The 20,699-nt window shown below is 55.6% G+C and overlaps 1 protein-coding gene and 1 long non-coding RNA gene across 10 annotated transcripts; one reads left to right on the forward strand and one right to left on the reverse strand.

The window, feature by feature from the left end:
* Positions 1-2,703: 2,703 nt before the first annotated feature.
* Positions 2,704-19,619, reverse strand: LOC142819897 (uncharacterized). 8 transcript variants are annotated; one of them, XM_075908656.1, is made up of 10 exons: positions 19,481-19,619; positions 16,478-16,593; positions 15,657-15,765; positions 13,526-13,624; positions 12,744-12,842; positions 11,417-11,566; positions 11,231-11,299; positions 5,805-5,855; positions 4,554-4,715; positions 2,704-3,055 (listed from the first exon to the last, which is right to left on the reverse strand). In XM_075908656.1, the coding sequence occupies exons 2-10, from the start codon at positions 16,511-16,513 to the stop codon at positions 2,958-2,960; spliced, it is 873 nt and encodes a 290-aa protein (XP_075764771.1). In that variant the 5' UTR covers positions 16,514-16,593; positions 19,481-19,619; the 3' UTR covers positions 2,704-2,957. The 8 variants fall into 8 exon arrangements, with proteins under 8 accessions (XP_075764771.1, XP_075764770.1, XP_075764769.1 ...); XM_075908655.1 differs by lacking the exon at positions 19,481-19,619 and adding an exon at positions 19,135-19,338; XM_075908654.1 differs by lacking the exon at positions 19,481-19,619 and adding an exon at positions 18,480-19,089.
* LOC142819899 (uncharacterized) lies at positions 11,682-19,476 on the forward strand. Of its 2 annotated transcripts, none has more exons than XR_012897580.1 (4): positions 11,682-12,077; positions 13,029-13,306; positions 14,121-14,383; positions 19,337-19,476. It is a non-coding gene; the product is annotated as an uncharacterized LOC142819899 (long non-coding RNA). The 2 variants fall into 2 exon arrangements; XR_012897581.1 differs by lacking the exon at positions 11,682-12,077 and adding an exon at positions 12,736-12,876.
* Positions 19,620-20,699: the final 1,080 nt, after the last annotated feature.

Below are 20,699 nucleotides of genomic sequence, written 5' to 3' on the forward strand. Positions count from 1 at the left end.
GGTAAGCGGGAAGTAGACTTTAGTAATGCATTTGATACAGTCTTGCATGACCTGTTTATAAATAAACAGGGGAAGTACAAGCTAGATGGTATTATATAAGGTGGGTGCACAACTAGTTAGATATCTGTTCTCAGAGAGTAATCAATGGCTCACAGTCATGCTGGAAGGGCATAAGAAATGGGGACTGGTTCTGTTCAATATCTTCATCAACAATTTAGATAATGGGGAAAATTTAAAAAACAACAAATGGTCTGGTAGCACTTTAGGGTATGTCTATACTACCCCGCTAGTTCGAACTAGCGGGGTAATGTATGCATACCAAACTTGCTAATGAAGCCCGGGATTTGAATTTCCCGGGCTTCATTAGCATAAAGCCGGCGCCGCCATTTTTAAAAGCCGGCTAGTGCGAACCCCGTGCTGCGCGGCTACACGCGGCACGGGCTTGATAGTTTGAACTACGTAGCCATTCCGAACTATCTGTACGCCTCGTAGTTCAGGACTACGTAGTTCGAACTATCTAGCCCGTGCCGTGTGTAGCCGCGCGGCACGGGGTTCGCACTAGCCGGCTTTTAAAAATGGCGGCGCCGGCTTTATGCTAATGAAGCCCGGGAAATTCAAATCCCGGGCTTCATTAGAAAGTTCGGTATGCATACATTACCCCGCTAGTTCGAACTAGCGGGGTAGTGTAGACATACCCTTAAAGACTAACAAAACATGTAGATGGTCTCATGAGCTTTCATGGGCACAACCCACTTCTTCAGATGACCGGAGTGTTGGAAATTCATCACTCCGGTCATCTGAAGAAGTGGGCTGTGCCCACAAAAGCTCACGATACCATCTACATCCGTGGTCACTAACCAGTAGATCGCGATCTACCGGTAGATCTCGGAGGCTCTAAGAGTAGCTCTTGAGCCCTCTCTGAACTGCGCGCCCGCACAGTACATTTACATTACATTTCCTCATTTGAGGAGCAGCTACTCACCGAGTAACAGCACAGATGAGTAGCTGCGAGGAATGGTGGGATTTTTTTTTTTAAAGTAGCAGTATAAGGATTGGGGATAGCAAGTGATGGAGAGGAGAATAGAGGGCGGGGCTTCAAGGAAGGGGCGGGGCGGTAGATCTTGGCTTGGTCTGTCATTTAAAAAGTGATCTTGGGTGTAAAAAGGTTGGAGACCACTGATCTACATGTTTTGTTAGTCTATAAAGTGCTACCAGACCTTTTGTTGTGTTTTAAGTTTTTCCTGTTACAAATTAACTCAGCTAATTTTGAAGAATTCGACAATGGCATAGAGAGGATGCTTATTAAGTTTGTGGATGACACAAACCTGGGAGGGGTTGCAAGTGCTTTGGAGAATAAGATTATAATACAAAATGGTCTGGACAAACTGGAGAAATGGTCTAAGGTAAATAGGATGAAATTCAATGACAAATGCAAAGTACTCTCCTTAGGAAGGAACAATCCATTTCACACTTACAGAATGGGACGTGACAGTCTAGGAAGGAGTCCTGCACAAAGGGATCCAGGTGTCACAGTGACCCAAAAGCCAACTATGAGTCAACAGTGTGACACTGTGGCAAAACAAACAAACAAGGGCAGAAAGACTCTCCTGTCTCCTTCACGCTTGCTCCAGAAGGACCTGGCTGCCAGGGAAGCTAGAGGCTTCCTGAGACAGAGCAGAGCTGGGGAGCCCTCACCTGGCCTCACTCCCAGGCTGCAAGTCCTGAGGCTTCTAGGGCTGAGAGGAGGCAGCCAAGACAGCAGAAGGCAGCAGGGTCACACCCCTTGCCTATGATGAGTGGCCATTTAAGGCTGCAGTTTGTCCCTGAGGCAGGGGCTAGAGGACGACTGGCAGTGGGTCACTGAGGCAAGGTGGACAAAGGGGGATGGGGGTTGCCTGAGGGGGAGGATCCCAGAGCGTGGGAGCATTGCAGCAGGACAGTACCCAGCGGGGAGGGTGCCATGGTCTGGGAGGGACAGGGTCCTAATGTAAGGTGGCAGAACCATCAACATACAGAGAGCAGCAGGTGAGAGGCCGGCTGGAAGGGGATGCTCCAGCACTGAACTGAGCTGATTCCCCGAGTGTCCAGCAGGAGGCGCCGCAGCAGCGAGGCGCACCATGTTAAAGTTAAGACTGTGTTGTCACTTAGCGTGGGAAGATGGGATCGGCCGCACACGCCCTTGGCCAACGCGTCTGGTGCGGGAGTGCTCTATTCGGTGTACTGTGTCTTCTCAAAAATCCCGGAGGGGACAGGTTTGCATGTTGAGGGGAAAGATACAGCCGGCCACCCAGGTAAGACTGGGCACAGAACTGACTCCAAAGCCCTCTCCAAGGGATCTGCTTCTAACAACTTCTGAGGCTCCCAAGGCCCTCTCCACATCAGTTTCAAACTACAATATGTTTGCCCATTTAAATCTTTATTCTTTACTTACACACACACACACACACACACACACACACACACCCCTGAGTAACTCAACAGTCGCTAAGCACACACACACACACACACACACACACACACACACACACACACACACACACCCCTGAGTAACTCAACAGTCGCTAAGCACACACACACACACACACACACACACACACACACCCCTGAGTAACTCAACAGTCGCTAAGCACACACACACACACACACACACACACACACACACACACACCCCTGAGTAACTCAACAGTCGCTAAGCACACACACACACACACACACACACACACACACACACCCCTGAGTAACTCAACAGTCGCTAAGCACACACACACACACACACACACACACACACACACACACACACACCCCTGAGTAACTCAACAGTCACTAAGCAGAAGGCAGAATGCACCTACAAAGCAATTCCCACACCCAGCTTGCTGCTTGGACCCAACTTTGCAGCCGAAGGGTTCCCAGGGTTGGTCAGGGCCTGCGTCTGATACCAGCAGGGTCTTGCGTTGCTTTCATTTTTTCTTAGAGAACCAGGCGCCAACAGCCGCGCCGACGGACCCCAGTGCGGCACCCAACCCAGTTTGAACACCTGCCGAGAGTCCCACGGCACCTGCAGAAACCAAAAGGAACAGCCGGGCAGGAGCACAGCACGGCCCAGTCCCGATTCTCCCAGAGGAGTGAGTCTGCTCTTAGCAGTGTAAACAGACGGCCGAGATCAGTGGAGTCACTCTGGATCTCCACTAGCATCGCTGAGAATAGAACTAGCCCAGCGCCACCAGCTAACCCCTGCCTCTGCGGACAAGCGACAGAGCGCCAGCGAAATCTGAGAACTAGCTTGACCTGCTTTCTGCACTGGCATAAGGGACTCTGCTACTTCTCAGTCTCCTTTCCTTCCAAGAGCCGTAGGACTCTCTGGTTTGATCACCCGTTGAGCTGTGCACCTTTGCCTTGGTTCACCTGCATCCCTGCCCAGAGATACGGTGACCCTTGTGCTGTATTTATTACTAGCAGGCTTACCCGGCATTGCCTGGTTCTTCAGGGCTGGGGGATGGCGGTGGGAGGCTCAGGGCAGGGCCTTGGGGTTGTGGGGAGGGAGGAGTGCAGATGAGGGAGGTGCAAGAGTGAGGATGGGGGGAGGGGTGCTCAGGGTAGGAGGCCCCATCCAGCATGGGCCTTTTCTCTCCCCCGCCCCCTGCCCGCAAGAGCTGGCACCATTCCTTTCGCGAGGTGGAAAATAAATCCTTTGAGCGTTCAAACCCAAACACGTGGGTGAGCTTGAGTTCCTCGGGGAGCGGAGCATGCGCCCCAGTGCCATAGCTCAGGCACAAAGCAGTGTTGGGCTGCGTCCACTCCCCTGGCCTGAATTTCTGATATTTTGAGCTGTGGGCTCAAGAAAGCACCTCCCTCCCGACCCACCCCCGTGGTAATCGGCCGTCAGGTGCTGATACCGGAAGGGCTGGAGCACCAGGGCTTGGCTTGAGTGGACAGTGTAACAGAACTTAAAAAGCGATACATGGTAAAATACCGAATACACGACGTGATCAATGCTGCTGATTTCAGTAGGACTGGGCCCATGCTAGCCAGACCACCACCGTCATATACATGGGAGTAGAGCATTAAGAACATCGGAACGGCCAGACGGGGTCAGACCAAAGGTCCACCTAGCCCAGTGTCCTGTCTGCCGACAGTGGCCAATGCCAGGTGCCCAGAGGGAATGAACAGAACAGGTGGTTCATCCTGTTGCCCATTCCCGCCTTCTGAGAAACAGACGCTAGGGACACCATCCCTGCCCATCCTGACTAATAGCCACTGATGAACCAACCCTCCATGAATCTATCTAGCTCTTTTTTGAACCCTGTTATAGTCTTGGCCTTCACAGCATCTTGCGGCAAGGAGTTCCACAGGTCAACTGTGCACTGAGGACATCAGCAGGTCCCATGTTAGCAAGATGTTTGGCCAAACAATACAGACTTGGCTCTTCCTTGTAAAGGAAAATCAGGGCTTGTGAGGCAGTGGCAAGATGACTTGCCCATGGGGAATTGTTCGCCAGGTAGGAGAGCTTGTCTGGATGAGGCTTCGCCTCCCGATGCCCCCCGCCCCAGGCTTACCTGCGGATTGCAGCAAGGCCACAAGGCTTCCTGCGGCCACCCCGCCTCCATTGGCAATGGCAGCCACTGACATCATCTTGGCTGCAATGGACCCAGCTACGATGCCAGCGCTAGTAAAGCCTGCTGCCGAGATTGCGACTGGGACTCCAATGACGGCAACTCCTGCCAGAGAGACACGGCCGCGCTAAGCCCAGCGTAGGCCAGAGGGGTGTCACCTTTTGTTCTCAGGACCCCGTTGAAAGCTGTTGGTGCCCTGACCCAACATAATTGGACTGGAGTGTGGGCTCCGGGGTGGGGTGGAGGGTGGGAGCTTTGGGGTATTGGAGGGGGCTCCGGCTTTGTGGGGGTCAGGTCTGGGGCAGGAGGGGCTGACCTCCGGCGGCTCCCGGGCAGCGGTGCAGCAGGGGGGCTAAGGCAGCTTCCTGCCCCTCCTGACACCGCAGACCAGGCTGCACCCCAGAAGCAGGCAGCAGCAGGTTCTCAGCCCATGGGAGTGTGGAGCTAGTGCCGGGGGCAGGGGCAGTGCACGGAGCCTTGAGTGTTCTCTTTCCCCTCCCTCCCAGGAGCCAGGCCTGCTGCCGGCCGCTTCTGGGGCGCAGCACAGTCTGTGGTGCCAGGACAGGCAGGTCTAGCCCCCCGCCCCACTGGTCACCTGATCCCCCTGCAGCAACAGGCCCCAGGGTCCAACATTCCACCAGCTGGTGCTGGGTGGCGACCCGGCGTTTGAGAGTCACTGGCTTGTGGCAATGGGAGAAGCCTGCCGGCGTAGCTGCACGTTCCCTCAAGTGCAACAGCAGCACCTCCCTTAGGCTGACTTCAGCCAGAAGAACATCCACGAACCAGCTCCACGCCCCATAGCTCCCCCAGAGCTGCCTGTCCTCGACTCCCAGGAAGGGCGACAGGGACCCCTGGAGTCGCCAGGGGAGGCAGCTCACCTGGGCAGGCTTGGCTAGGGCACCCCAGGCCTGAAGGGCCTTCATGAGACGCTCTGCAAACTGGGCTCAGCCCCCGCACAGGCGCACACCTGTGTTCAAATGCAGATTTCCAGCCACTCGACCAGTGACTTGTCTTCTACCGGAGCGGCTGCTGACTCGCTGGGACAGAGCGAGGCGCCCCTGCTCCCTACGGGCCAGCACGTTCGCTCTTCGGGACTCTCTGTGCTCCCACTCCACAGGACACCGGCGTGGCAGGGGGAGAAGCCAGGCCACCCCCATGCTCTGGGTGACTAAGGGCTTTGCATTAGCCCCTTACCTACTCCGACAGCTGCTCCGATCGCTGCTCTCTTTGCTTTGCTGCTGAGCTCTAGGGAAGAAGAGCGTTTGCATCACTACAAGTTTTGAACAATGCACATGCCAGAGGAAGCCAGCTCCTGGGGCAGCCACCCCCACCGGCCCGGCTTGTGACTGAACAGCTCCTAAACTGGCTGCATTTCACTCTGCCACGATTAGCAGCAAGTGCATCCCTGCAAAGCAGGCGCTGGAGGGCACATTTACCCAGCGGATCCACTTTCTGAAGGCATCCTGGGTACTCCTTTTTGGAAGGTCTCTGACCCCAGCCCAGAGGCATCTGGAGCCTGCAGGAGCCGGGAAGGTTAGAATCATAGAATCATAGAATAATAGGACTGGAAGGGACCTCGAGAGGTCATCGAGTCCAGCCCCCCGCCCTCAAGGCAGGATCAAGCTCCGTCTACACCATCCCTGACAGATGTCTATCTAACCTGTTCTTAAATATCTCCAGAGAGGGAGATTCCACCACCTCCCTTGGCAATTTATTCCAATATTTGACCACCCTGACAGTTAGGAATTTTTTCCTAATGTCCAATCTAAACCTCCCCTGCTGCACTTTAAGCCCATTACTCCTTGTCCTGTCCTCAGAAACCAAGAGGAACAAATTTTCGCCTTCCTCCTTGTGACACCCTTTTAGATATTTGAAAACCGCTATCATGTCCCCCCTTAATCTTCTTTTTTCCAAACTAAACAAGCCCAGTTCATGAAGCCTGGCTTCATAGGTCATGTTCTCTAAACCTTTAATCATTCTTGTCGCTCTTCTCTGTACCCTTTCCAATTTCTCCACATCTTTCTTGAAATGTGGCGCCCAGAACTGGACACAGTACTCCAGCTGAGGCCTAACTAGTGCAGAATAGAGCGGCAGAATGACTTCACGAGTTTTGCTTACAACACACCTGTTGATACAACCTAGAATCATATTTGCTTTTTTTGCAACAGCATCACACTGTTGACTCATATTCAACTTGTGGTCCACTATGACCCCTAGATCCCTTTCCGCCATGCTCCTTCCTAGACAGTCGCTTCCCATCTTGTATGTATGGAACTGATTGTTCCTTCCTAAGTGGAGAACTCTGCATTTCTCCTTATTAAACCTCATCCTGTTTACCTCTGACCATTTCTCTAACTTGCTAAGGTCATTTTGAATTATGTCCCTATCCTCCAAAGAAGTTGCAACCCCACCCAGTTTGGTATCATCTGCAAACTTAATAAGAGTACTCTCTATCCCAATATCTACATCATTGATGAAGATATTGAATAGTACGGGTCCCAAAACAGACCCTTGAGGAACTCCACTTGTTATCCCTTTCCAGCAGGATTTAGAACCGTTAACAACAACTCTCTGACTACGGTTATCCAGCCAATTATGCACCCACCTTATCGTGGCCCTATCTAAGTTATATTTGCCTAGTTTATCAATAAGAATATCATGCGAGACCGTATCAAATGCCTTACTAAAGTCTAGGTATATGACATCCACCGCTTCTCCCTTATCCACAAGGCTCGTTATCTTTTCAAAGAAAGCTATCAGATTAGTTTGGCATGACTTGTTCTTCACAAACCCATGCTGGCTATTCCCTATCACTTTATTACTTTCCAAGTGTTTGCATACGATTTCCTTAATTACCTGCTCCATTATCTTCCCTGGGACAGACGTTAAACTGACCGGTCTATAATTTCCTGGGTTGTTCTTATTCCCCTTTTTATAGATGGGCACAATATTTGCCCTTTTCCAGTCTTCTGGAATCTCCCCTGTCTGCCATGATTTTTCAAAGATCATAGCTAAAGGCTCAGATACCTCCTCTATCAGCTCCTTGAGTATCCTGGGATGCATTTCATCAGGACCTGGTGACTTGCTGACATCTAACTTTCCTAAGTGATTTTTAACTTGTTCTTTGTGTATCCTATCTTCTAAACTTACCCTCTCTCTGCTTGTATTCACTACGTTAGGCACACCTCCAGACTTCTCGGTGAAGACCGAAACAAAGAAGTCATTGAGCATCTCCGCCATTTCCAAGTTCCCTGTTACTGCTTCTCCCTCCTCGCTAAGCAGTGGGCCTACCCTGTCCTTGGTCTTCCTCTTGCTTTTAATGTATTTATAAAAGGTCTTCTTGTTTCCCTTTATGCCTGTAGCTAGTTTGATCTCATTTTGTGCCTTTGCCTTTCTAATCTTGCCCCTGCATTCCCGTGATGCTTGCCTATATTCATCCTTTGTTAGTTGTCCTAGTTTCCATTTTTTATATGACTCCTTTTTTATTTTGAGATCATGCAAGATCTCCTTGTTAAGCCAAGCTGGTCTTTTGCCATATTTTCTATCTTTCCTACACAGCGGAATTGTTTGCTTTTGGGCCCTTAACAACGTCCCTTTGAAATACTTCCAACTCTCCTCAGTTGTTTTTCCCTTCAGTCTTGCTTCCCATGGGACCTTACCTACAAGTTCTCTGAGCTTATCAAAATCTGCCTTCCTGAAATCCATAACCTCAATTGTGGTGGTCTCCCTTCTACCTTTCCTTAAGATCATGAACTCTATTATTTCGTGATCACTGTCCCCTATACTGTCTTCCACTTTCAAGTTCTCAACTAGTTCCTCCCTATTTGTTAAAACCAAATCCAGAACAGCTTCTCCTCTGGTAGCTTTTTCAACCTTCTGAAACAGAAAGTTGTCTCCAATGCAGTCCAGAAACTTATTGGATAGCCTGTGCCTCGCTGTGTTAGTTTCCCAACATATGTCTGGATAGTTGAAGTCCCCCATCACCACCAAATCTTGGGCTTTGGATAGTTTTGTTAATTGTTTAAAAAAGGCCTCATCCACCTCTTCCACCTGGCTAGGTGGCCTGTAGTAGACTCCTAGCATGATATCACCCTCGTTTTTTACCCCTTTTAGCTTAACCCAGAGACTCTCTACACAGCTATCTCCTACGTTCATCTCCACTTCAGTCCAAGTGTGTACATTTTTAATATACAAGGCAACCCCTCCTCCCTTTTTTCCCTGTCTGTCCTTCCTGAGCAAGCCGTACCCTTCCATACCAATATTCCAATCATGCGTCCCATCCCACCAGGTTTCTGTAATACCAATGATATCATAGTTGTATTTATTGGTTAGCAATTCCAGTTCTTCCTGCTTATTACCCATACTTCTCGCATTTGTATATAGGCATCTAAGATACTGATTTGATCTTGCCTCCCTGTTGTGCCCTGACCCTCCTTTCTCCTTGCCATTATAGGCCGTAGTCCCCCCCATTTCCAACCCATCTCCCAGTCCCGCACATTCAGCACTTACCTGTGGGCTTTGCTCACCTGCCCCCGACAAACCTAGTTTAAAGCCCTCCTCACAAGGTTAGCCAGTCTGTGTCCAAACAAGGCCTTCCCGCTCCTGGAAAGGTGAACTCCATCTCCGCCAAGCAGTCCTTCCTGGAAGAGCACCCCGTGATCAAGGAAGCCGAATCCCTCCTGGCGACACCATCGTCGCAGCCAGGCATTCACCTCCAGGATGCACCTCTCTCTGCCCGGGCCCCTACCTTTGACAGGAAGGATAGAAGAGAATACCACCTGCGCTCCAAACTCCCTCACCCGTACTCCCAAAGCCCTGTAGTCACACTTGATCCGCTCAGTGTCACACCTGGCAGTATCATTTGTGCCCACGTGGATGAGTAGCATGGGGTAGTAGTCAGAGGGCCGGATAATCCTCGACAATGCCTCCGTAACATCTCGGATACGGGCCCCTGGCAGACAGCATACCTCTCGAGATGAGCTGTCAGGGCGACAGATGGGTGCCTCCGTTCCCCTCAGAAGAGAGTCTCCAACCACCACTACTCTACGTTTCCTCCTTGCAGTGGTGGCAGGAGACTGCTCAACCTTGGTGGTGCAAGGCCTGGTCTCCTCCACTGTGGGGGGTGACTCCTTGTCTCCTGCTGAAAGTAAAGAGTAACGGTTATGTAACAACACAGTGGGAGGGTTAGGAGCAGGGGTGGAACACTGCCTGCTGCCAGAAGTAACCAGCTGCCAGTGCTCACCCTGCACCACTGCCTCCTCCATAAGTGGCTGGTCAACAGTCCCACATCCTAGGACAGTGACCTCCGTGGACTCCACAGGAATACTGTCCAGGAATTCCTCATGGCTTCGAATGCTCCTCAGCCTGGCCACCTCCTCCTGTAGCTCTCCCACCTGCTGCCTGAGAGATTCCACCAGCAGGCACCTTTCACAACGGTTGTCTCCCCCAGCCTGGAGATCACTCAGTGGGAATTGCAATCCACAAATACAGCAAAACCACACCAGGACCTGGGTAGAGGCATCCATGCTCAGGTTCTCTGTCTGGATACAGGCACAGGTGGAGGAGACAGGAGAAGTACTGGCACAAGCGCTACGGGTCTTCATCACCATCAGTCACTTCCTCTGCTCAACTCCCTCTTCAACTCCCCTGTCTGCAGTCCCCTGTCCGCTTCGCTCCCCTGGTCGCACTGCTCTGGCTTTTTAAAGCCTGCTTGCCTAGGTCAGGCCTGCCCCCTTCTGAGTCACACAGGGGAAGGCTGAGCCTGAGGCTAATCAGAGGCAATCAAGGGAACAATGGCAGGCTCTCAGTCCCAACTGCCACAGAAGCTGAAACTGAAACTGCTAGCACTCCCTGGAATCAGACTCAATTCACACTTCAAACTGTAAAATTCAAACAGTCAGGCACACTCACACCACAGCTTGTACTCTCACCGGGTAGCCTCTTCGGCGGTGGGGTCGCTTTGCTCTCCCTCTTCAACTCCCCTGTCTGCAGTCCCCTGTCCGCTTCGCATGCCTGTCTGCAGTCCCCTGTCCGCTTCGCATGTCGTGGCATGCCAGAAACTGGGGAGCAGGGAAGGGCAGGGGAGGAAAGAAACAGCAAAGGCAGCTCCACCTGCTGCAGAAAAAGAGCAGTAGCAGTGGGCTCTGAGCCTCCTGCGCCCACCCCCCATCAGCATCACTCCGGCGACTTCTATCCTCTACGGCGTTTCAAGTAGATTTGCCTCGGGACTGCCTGTTCGGAGGGACCAAGCGGCCACTCCCCTCGGGTAGCACCAGGGACAAAAGTAACATCCCTTCAGATACCGTCCTCTCGCAATCCCCCCCCTTTAGGGAGAGCGAAACGTGGGCAGGGAGGGGGGGGGGGGTGTGGTGTGGGGGGGGGTTGGCCATTCCACAGGACCTGTAAGAAATTTAAATGCGGGGGCAGGGTATGAGGTAGGGGCACAGGGCAGGGGGTTGGGGTGTGGGACGGTGCAGGAGTTAGGGCTGGGGACTGGGGATGCAGGAGTCAAGGCTGGGGGGATGAGGAGGGGGCTCAGGGCAGGGGTGGGATGAGGAGGGGCCTCAGGGCACGAGGTGGGGTGTGTGTGGGGTGGGGTGGGGGGCTGCAGCAGCACTTACTCCATCGCTGACTGGGTTTTCTTTCCTGTTGGCCGGGAGCCAGAGCTGGCGGTGCGCTTTGCGACCTCCCTACCCGACAAGAAAAAAACACTCAGCCACCGGGGTAAGTGGGGCTGCGCTGCCCCCGCCCCGAACTTGCGGTGGAGGGTCCAGGCGGGGGCAGCCCTCCCAGCCAGCACCTCTCACCTGCCAGGCTGCCTGCTTCAGCATCCCAGCCGGGCGGTTTCTTGCCGGAGCGCCGCACTGGGGCGCACCAGCTTCCTTTCACCTCTGGCTGGCACAGAGCGGGTTTCCTTCCAGCTGTCCCAACGCGTTCACCCCACCGCCCGTCTTCTGCTGCGGAAGCGCATCTACACTACGGAGCGGTGTCGGTTTGACACCCCCCCCCCCATCTCAGCGCACTCTTCCCAATTCCTTGCGCACCTGCGGGTGGCTGATCACCGGGTGCAGCGGGCTGGTCGGGACTCCGTGTCCGCACTAGCGTGCACCCGGTGGGGTTGGATGCAACCGCTTCTGGGAGCACAGCCCATGGCCCCCTGCGTGGCTACCAACTGCGTCTCCCTTCCCAGCGTGGCGAGAGGCGGTGCTCCCCACCCGGGGGACCTGAGACGGCAGAGAGCTCAAGCCCGGGACACCCCACGCTCCAGTAAGCCCGCAGCGAGGAGCCTGCACGGGCAAGTCTGGTTTTGTAGCCACTGACAGCCCCGGCGGGAGCCAGCAGGAGCAGCACCAGCACCCCGGGGTGCTCGCAGGAGAATGGCAGCAACGTGTGGAGCTTAAGGAGGCAACTGAGAAGATGAAGGGGCAGAGGTGAAAGGAAGCCGGTGAGCCCCGGTGCGGCGTTCCGGTAAGAAACTGCCCGGCTGGAGCCCTGAGCCGCAGGGGGAGGAAGGAGGCGAGGGGCGCCCCCAGGCTGCCTGCCGGCTGCCAGGCTAGAGGGGCTGGATGGCGGGGGAGGGGTGTCTGGGACTTCCCCTGCCCGGAGTCTCCCGCTGCATTTTCGGAGGGGGAGCGGGGGGAGCAAAGGCAGCTCCACCTGCTGCAGAAAAGAGCAGTAGCAATGGGCTCTGACCCTCCTGCGCCCACCCCCCATCAGCATCACTCCGGCGCCCTGTGTCCTCTGCGGAGTTTCAAGCACATTTGCCTCGGGACTGTCTGTTCGGAGGGACCAAGCGGCCCCTCCCCTCGGGTAGCGCCGGGGGCAAAAGTAACATCCCTTCAGATACCGTCCTCTCGCAATCCCCCCCCCCCCCCGCCTTTAGGGAGAGCTAAGCGCGGGGGGGGGGGGGTTGGCCGTACCACAGTATGCGGGGGCAGGGGTATGAGGTAGGGACACAGGGCAGGGGGTTGGGGTGCGGGGAGGTGCAGGAGTTAGGGCTGGGGACCGGGGATGCAGGAGTCAAGGCTGGGGGGGATGAGGAGGGACCTCAGAGTAGGGGTGGGATGAGGAGGGGGCTCGGGGCGGGAGGCTGGGGTGTGTGTGTGGGGGGGGGGGGGCTGCAGCTGCACTTACCCGGTCGCTGAGTGGGTTTTTTCCCCTGTTTGCTGGGGCCTTCCTCCTCTGCCCTCCCCGGGCCGGGAGCCAGAGCTGGCGGTGCGCTCTGCGACCTCCCTACGCGACAAGAAAAAAACACTCAGCCACCGGGGTAAGTGCGGCTGCCCCCCCCCCCCCCCCGAAATTACGGCGGAGGGGTTCCGTGTCCGCACTAGCGTGCACCCGGAGGGGTTGGATGCAACCGCTTCTGGGGGCACAGCCCATGGCCCCCTGCGTGGCTACCAACTGCGTCTCCCTTCCCAGCGTGGCGAGAGGCGGTGCTCCCCACCCGGGGGACCTGAGACGGCAGAGAGCTCAAGCCCGGGACACCCCACGCTCCAGTAAGCCCGCAGCGAGGAGCCTGCACGGGCAAGGCTGGGTTTGTAGCCACTGACAGCCCCGGCGGGAGCCAGCAGGAGCAGCACCAGCACCCCGGGGTGCTCGCAGGAGAATGGCAGCAACGTGTGGAGCTTAAGGAGGCAACTGAGAAGATGAAGGGGCAGAGGTGAAAGGGAGCCGGTGAGCCCCGGTGCGGCGTTCCGGTAAGAAACTGCCCGGCTGGAGCCCTGAGCCGCAGGGGGAGGGAGGAGGCGAGGGGGCGCCCCCAGGCTGCCTTCCGGCTGCCAGGCTAGAGGGGCTGGATGGCGGGGGAGGGGTGTCTGGGACTTCCCCTGCCCGGAGTCTCCCGCTGCATTTTTGGAGGGGGGGGGGGGGGGCAGCGGCAGCAAGGGGGGGGGGGGGGAGGCTGCAGCTGCACTTACCTCGGCGCTGAGTGGGTTTGTTTTGCTGTTTGCTGGGGTCTCCCTCCTCTGCCCTCCCCGGGCCGGGAGCCAGAGCTGGCGGTGCGCTCTGCGACCTCCCTACCCGACAAGAAAAAACACTCAGCGACCGGGGTAAGTGGGGCTGCGCTGCCCCCGCCTCACGAACTTGCGGTGGAGGGTCCAGGCGGGCGCAGCCCTCCCAGCCAGCACCTCTCACCTGCCAGGCTGCCTGCTTCAGCATCCCAGCCGGGCGGTTTCTTGCCGGAGCGCCGCACCGGGGCGCACCAGCTCCCTTTCACCTCTGGCTGGCACAGAGCGGGTTTCTGTCCCAACGCGTTCACCCCACCGCCCGTCTTCTGCTGCGGAAGCGCATCTACACTAGGAGCGGTGTCGGTTTGACACCGCCCCCCCCCCCCATCTCAGCGCACTCTTCCCAATTCCTTGCGCACCTGCGGGTGGCTGATCACCGGGTGCAGCGGGCTGGTCGGGACTCCGTGTCCGCACTAGCGTGCACCCGGTGGGGTTGGATGCAACCGCTTCTGGGGGCACAGCCCATGGCCCCCTGCGTGGCTACCAACTGCGTCTCCCTTCCCAGCGTGGCGAGAGGCGGTGCTCCCCACCCGGGGGACCTAAGACAGCAGAGAGCTCAAGCCTGGAAAACCCCACCGAGGAGCCTGCACGGGCAATGCTGGTTTTGTAGCGCCTCTGACAGCCCCCGGCAGGAGCCAGCAGGAGCAGCACCAGCACCCCAGGGTGCTCGCAGGAGAATGTCAGCAACGTGCAAAGCTACAGGAGGCAACTCAGAAGATGAAGGGGCAGAGGTGAAAGGAAGCCGGTGCGCCCCGGTGCGGCGTTCCGGTAAGAAACTGCCCAGCTTGCCCTGAGCCGCAGGGGGAGGAGGCGAGGGGCGCTCTCAGCTGGGCTCCCTGGCCTGCCAGATTAGAGGGGCTGGATGGCGGGGGGAGGGGTGTCTGGGACTTCCCCGCCTCAATTTCGGGAGGAGGGGGCAGCCCGTTCGCCGAGTGTGTGTTTTTTTCCTTTTGGTTGGGTAGGGAGCGAGGCAAAGCGCAGGGATCGCCCCGGGAGGAGGAGGAGGAAGGCCACAGGCTGCACTTTGCCTTGCTCCCTACCCAACGAAAAGGAGAAAAAAGCCAGCGAGGGAGTAATTGCGGCTGCAGCTCCCCCACCCCCCACCCCACAACCCCTGCTCTGAGCCCCTCATGCACCCAACCGTGACACCTGCATCCCTGTCACCAGCCCTAACGCCTGCTCCCCCCACCCGAACCCACTGCCCTGAGCCCCTGCATTCCATCCCTCATTTACATTTCTTACAGGTACTGGGGTATGGCCAACAACTCCCCCACCTCAGCCCCGAAGTTGACCCCCCCCAGGGGGCTGGGTTGTAAGAAACTGACGTTATTTTCACCCCTGGTTCAAACCCTCCCCCCCCCCCCCAGCTGTTGAATGCCAGAGCACTGAAAGATCCATCGCCCACGTGGTGCTCAGCACTGAGCCCATGGAGCATGTGACAGAAACTGGGTGTGTTGATGGGACACAAGCAGTGAAACTGCACATCCAAATAAGTTCTCTTCCCTGCCCTGCCCTAGTTTGGCTGCACACCGCTGCGACAGTCGGAGTACTAAGGCTGGCAGAGAAAGCGTCTGGCACCAGTGAGGCGTTTCCACATTCCCGGCCTTTGGGCCTGCTCCCGTCTGCCGCTTGTCACCTTGGACGCTCAGCGTGACACGGGGACGCAGGACGGATGCCTGGGTGAGGAGCTGAGGTTGAACGACTGGCCGTGCCCCAGGGAGCGTGCAGAAAGCCGGCCCTGCTTTGCTTAGTGGGCCGAGAGACATACAAGGGCGCTTTGCTTGGGAGAAGGGCAAGAGGCTGTGCTTTAACCAGCCCCCTGCAGTCTGACTGTTCACAGTTTCCCACCCCACCCCAATTCCAGCCCCCCCCCCCCCCCGGATGTGCCTGCTGGAGGAGGAGAAAGTGAAAGCTGGAACTTCCTGCTCAGCTGTATCGGTCATTGCTCTTTACTCCCACCTCCTTGCTCATGTCACCTCCATCCCCATAACAAGGAATGGGGTGCACATCACCCATAGGCATGGCCAGCAAGGGGACCTACTGTGCTTTGGCTTTTGTTCTGGTTCCTCCTCTGTGTCCCTCTCAGGCTGTGGAGGCTCTCCAGCAGGTGCCAGGTCAGCACAGCGTGGTTTACCCGCCAGGTCATCCATCTGTGGATCAGAAACTGGAAGTGGCCTCGGATGGTCCCTGCATTGCCAGCATGACCAGGCTGTTGACTTCAGGACAGGGCCATGTGAATGGGGAGTAAAAGGAGGCCAGTGAGGAGGGTCCAGCAGGATTGGGGGAAGGCATGAGAGGGCTAGAAGAATCATTAGGGGTTTGGAATGGCTGCCATATGAGGAGAGATTTAAAAGATTGGGACTTCTCTTAGAAAAGAGGAGACTAACGGGAGATATGACAGAGGTCTATAAAATCATGGCTGGTGTGGAAAAAGTGAATAAGGAAAAGTTATTTATTTGTTCCCATAACATAAGAATGAAGGGTCACCAAATGACATTAATAGGTAGCATGTTTAAAACAAACCAAAGGAGGTTTTTCTTCCCACAGAGCACAGTCCACCTGTGGAACTCCTTGCCAGAGGATGTTGTGAAGACCAGGACTTTAACAAAGTTCAAAAAAGTGCTAGATAAATTCATGGAAGTTAGGTCCCATCAATACTTATTAACCAGGATGGGCAGGAACGGTGTCCCTAGCCTCTGTTTGTCAGAGGCTGGGAATGGGTGACAGGAGAAGGATCACTTGATGGTTGTCTGTTCCGTTCATTCCCTCTGGGGCACCTGGCATTGGCTACTGTCAGGGGACAGGACACTGGGCTAGATGGACCTTTGGTCTGACCCAGTATGGCCGTTCTTATGGGATTACCTTTGGCGACCCTGGTGTTCTCCTGGGCTCCCCCATGCCACAGGGATCCTGGCTGCCTAGAAACTTCAGAAATGCTACAGATGGACGGCGAGGGTCCTGATTGCTGGTGGATGTTCCTGTTAGAGAAAGGGGCATAGAGATTGTTTCCATTTGTAGCTCAGGGAGGCTCCCCACCCTGGCACTGGGAGCTCAGCCCCAGCTCGCTCAGCCCTGGGCAGGACGTCTGATGTGCAGAGAGGCCAACTCTGGAGTCTCCCACCGTCCCTTGGGGGCCAGGGCTGTCCTTAGGATTTATGAGGCCCTACGCAGGATGGTTAAACTGGCGCCCCTCTGCCCCATGGCAGCTGTGGGGAGAAAGATGATTTTTTTGGAGATGTGATTTTACAATATTCAACGACATATGAATGAAATCTCTCTCTCTCTCTCTCTCTGTCCCTCTCGCTCTCTCTCTCTCTATATATAAAGTTTTCCTGCGGGATGACAGTGACATCACCACATCCTCAGCATCCACAGGCTCCGCCCTCACATGGGCTCCCTGCCTGGACACTGTTCGGGGACCGGCAAAGCTGCCTGGCAGCCCAGCCTGGGCAGATTCTGCCTCAGCTCTGGCCATGGCCTTTCGGGTGGTGCGAGGCCCACTGGCATCGAGAACAGAGGCAGGCTCCCACGACACGTCACCAGGACTTACTCCAGGGCCGCTCACTTGTACCGCTGTTGTTCTTGGCACTCAGGGGTCCCAGCCGCCCGCCACCCCCTCCTCTGCTGCGCCCCGAGGGCTGCGTCCTGAGTCCAGCGCTGCGTCGCCCCAGTGAGACCAGCCCTGGCTTCCTGTTGCGAGGGGGGAACCCTGAACCTCACTGCATGGGGAAGAAGCATTTCCCACCCCCCTCCCTGGGTGAGGAAACAGCAGCACCCTGTCTGGAGGCTTTCCCTGCGCTCCTATTGGCCAGAATCCAGACAATGGGAGCAGTGGGATGCCAACGTTGGTGCTGGCATGGGCCCCAAAGACTAATAAGTGCCCCCACCCCCTCATGCCAGCCCCTGCACCCCCAACCCCCTCACTCATCCCCTCACCAAGACCCCACCCCCAGCCCGCCCCTGCCCCCTTCCCCCACCTGACACCTCGCCCCCAGCCTGCTCCTGCCCCCTGCCCAGACACCCTGCCCCCAGCTGCTACTGCCCCTTGCCTCCAGCCCATTCCTGCCTCCTCTTCCTGGCCAGAGACCCTGCCCCCATCCTGCTCCTGCCCCCTCCCTCCTGCCCAGACTAGTGATGTTAGCAAGTAGTCGACTAGAGTATTGATTATTTGCTTCCCCCCCCCCCCCCAGCCCCTTTGCTGCCTCTAAGACAAGCAGCAAAGAGGGTGGAAACAGGAGCTGCTGCTGTGGGGGGCCAGCTTAAAAGCCGGTTTTCCCCAGCACTGTGTCTGCAGTGCCGGTCCTGCCCCCCCGCCCTCCCCCCACCCCCCCCCCCCCCCGGCCAACACATCAATCACAGGCAGCAGGGGGGATTAAGGGAGGCTGCTCCAGCAGCTGCCCCTGTTCGGTGGCTCAGGCTGGCTGTGCGCAGGGGCTGCTCCAGCAGCAGTCCCTGTCCATGGCCAGCCCTGTCCGCCGTGAACAGAGACTGCTGGACTCAGCGCAAGCCAGGACCGTGCCGTCCCAGCTCGCACTGATCTGGCACCTCTGCATCTTAAATGTAGTAAGAGCCCGGCAGAAGTGGCGCACCCAGGGGTGGAAATCAGCGGGGGAGCCCTGGCTTGTGGCTCCAGCAAGAGCTGGCTGAGCTGTGGCAAAAGCCAGCAGGGAGCTATTGAAAGAGCCGGCAGGGACCCAGGTTGCAACCAGACAGGACCTGTTAGTTTCACCACTGGGTGCAGCCAATGCAAGGCAGAACTGGATTCGATTTAAAATAGTCTCCTTTGCAAGCAGGATTGCTTGAAATATTCCCCAGCTCCAGATGGAATTAACTAAGCCACTTGATCATTGCAAATATCACTTACCTTCCCCCTAGTGCAGCCTGTCACCAAGGAGAAAACACTTCAGCTGGTACAGGGAGCCCAATTTCCTGGAGTCCACTTTTATATAGGTGGCTACTGACAAAGGAACGCAACCCAGCCCAAGGCAAAGTAATCATTAGGGAACACTGTCCCTTTAACTCCCCTGTGCTGTGCACAGAATTATCAGGACTCATTTATCATTAACATCCTTAGTGCACAAAACCACCCACCATGCTCAAACTTTTCTCCCTGTGACCAGATGGTATAATCCAGATACCTTCTGATCAGCTGTTTAATTCCACCCTGCCAAGATTGGGCACTAGAGTGAGTGATTAAGGGAGCAGCTGTATGAGGTGCAAAGGTGGCCTGCAAAGTGAAAAGGAACACAACGCTTTGGTTTTGTTCTTTATGGCAGATGAAAAAGCCTAAGAGGGTTACAAATTCTGCATGGTTTGTTTTTAATGTTAGAAACTAAGGTCTTATTTAGCCCATGTGCAACTTTAGAATGAATGAAATGGTACCCGCGCAAGAGGGCAAACCTTTAGCAATTGAGAGGGGAAAAGATTTCGAGTAAGACTTTGATATTAATTCTCCATTTAACTCTATTGCCCAATAAACACTTTGGAGAAAGGACCTCTTTAAAGATCTGTGCACCCACCTCTTCAGTTAATCACAGGCTGCAACCCAACTCGTCCAGCATCCTGTTTCCAACAGCAGCCAGCACCAGATTATTCAGAGAAAGATACAAGAAACCTATAGCAGGCCGATGTGGGAAGTTCTCATCCTAAACCCTGTTAGAGACTGGCTTGAGCCCTGACAAAAGAGGTTTTCTTATCAAAATTCTCTGTTTGCTGTTTCAGAGGCATGGCTTGAGAGGAAGGAATGAGCTCCACTCCTGCCCACAGACGGCATTTGCAAGGGACACCTCCTCGGTAGCAGCAGGCGCATGAACTGGGGCACATTGCTCAGCTGGTCCCTTCCCCAGCCCTGGGCACATGACTCACCCGCATGCCTGGCCAGGCTGGAACAAGGAGCTTTAAGGCAGCTGCAGAAGCTTGTTGGGTTTTTTTAATTGCACAGGGTGGAATTCCGCGGCCCTGGAAGCCAAGGGAAGCAGTGAGGGATCAAACCCGTATTGGCGTGACTGTATTTGAGCATCCACACAGGATGAAAAGCTTTGGCTCGATGGCTAGTTCTGGAGATTTGTTGTTATCCATATAAACGTCCAATCCTCTTTTGTGAGGGTTCTGGTCTCAACAACCTCCTGTAGCAGTGAGTTCCACAGCTCATGAGTTGAATACCAGCCAAGAGGAAGCTCCCTGCATGTATTTCTCAGAGCCCCTGGGAATATTCCAGCGATACCAACACAGCTATTCTTGACACGGCTGATATTCCTGAGGTTAAAAACAAAACACAGTCAGAGGGGTTGGGGAGAAGCCGCTGAGGTCATCTCTATCCACTGTAAAGACTCAAAAAAGGGACCCAAACCAAACTTTGAAGATCTCTTTGCAGGTCACAACAAAATGCGTCTCTAGAGCTTTCCCTGTTTGAGATCCTGAGTAAACCAAATCCCCAGGTCAAAAGCTGAAGCCAGCTACTAGCCCTGACCCTGCATATACCCCTCAACAGTTACCTGCACAAAAATTCTCCATCACTCTCACCTTCTAGAGACTCACACCTTCACCCAGCTCCTAGCATTCTAGGTGTAGCACTGTTAATGTAACTACCCAGGATGCTTCGGGGCAGTCGCCCCAGGCCCCACATTTTGGGCGGGGGGGCCGGTGGCAGTTGCCTCAACCGTCCTCTGGACAGAGCCAGCGGATTAGCTGGGGGCCTTGGCATGGGGTGGAGCAGGGTTTGCTCCCCCCCCTCCACGCTCATGGAAATGGCAAGAGCCGGAGTGGCCCGACAGCCTGCTCTGCCCATTGACCTCTCCCAGCCTGCTGCGCTCGCTCGGCTTCTCTGTAGCATCAGGTAGCGGAGTGCCACGGCCCCTGGGCGTTCTGCTTCCCGCTGCCCTGGTGAAGCAAAGAGCTGGGGGGGGGGGGGGGGGGCGTGCAGTGGTACAGGCTGCCGGGTTACTCCAGCTCCCTCCACTGCGATAGGAAGGGGTCAAGGGGGCGGAGCGGGGCTGGGAAGGGGCACATCAGAAGCAGAACAGGGGCATGGCCGGGGAAGGTGTGGAGTGGGGTAGAGCAGAGGCGAGGTGTGGGCAAGACCTGC

Source organism: Pelodiscus sinensis, chromosome 25 (assembly GCF_049634645.1).
Source record: "Pelodiscus sinensis isolate JC-2024 chromosome 25, ASM4963464v1, whole genome shotgun sequence".
Classification (NCBI taxonomy): Eukaryota; Metazoa; Chordata; order Testudines; family Trionychidae; genus Pelodiscus; species Pelodiscus sinensis.

Coding starts and splice junctions, on each gene's coding strand:
- LOC142819897 (XM_075908656.1), bottom strand. CDS start 16,513: ATGGGGGAGCCCAGGAGAACACCAGGGTCGCCAAAG. Junction 13,625..15,656: donor AGAACAAAAGCCAAAGCACA/GTAGGTCCCCTT, acceptor CTTGTCGGGTAG/GGAGGTCGCAGAGCGCACCG. Junction 4,716..5,804: donor CGGAGCAGCTGTCGGAGTAG/GTAAGGGGCTAA, acceptor TCTCTCTGGCAG/GAGTTGCCGTCATTGGAGTC.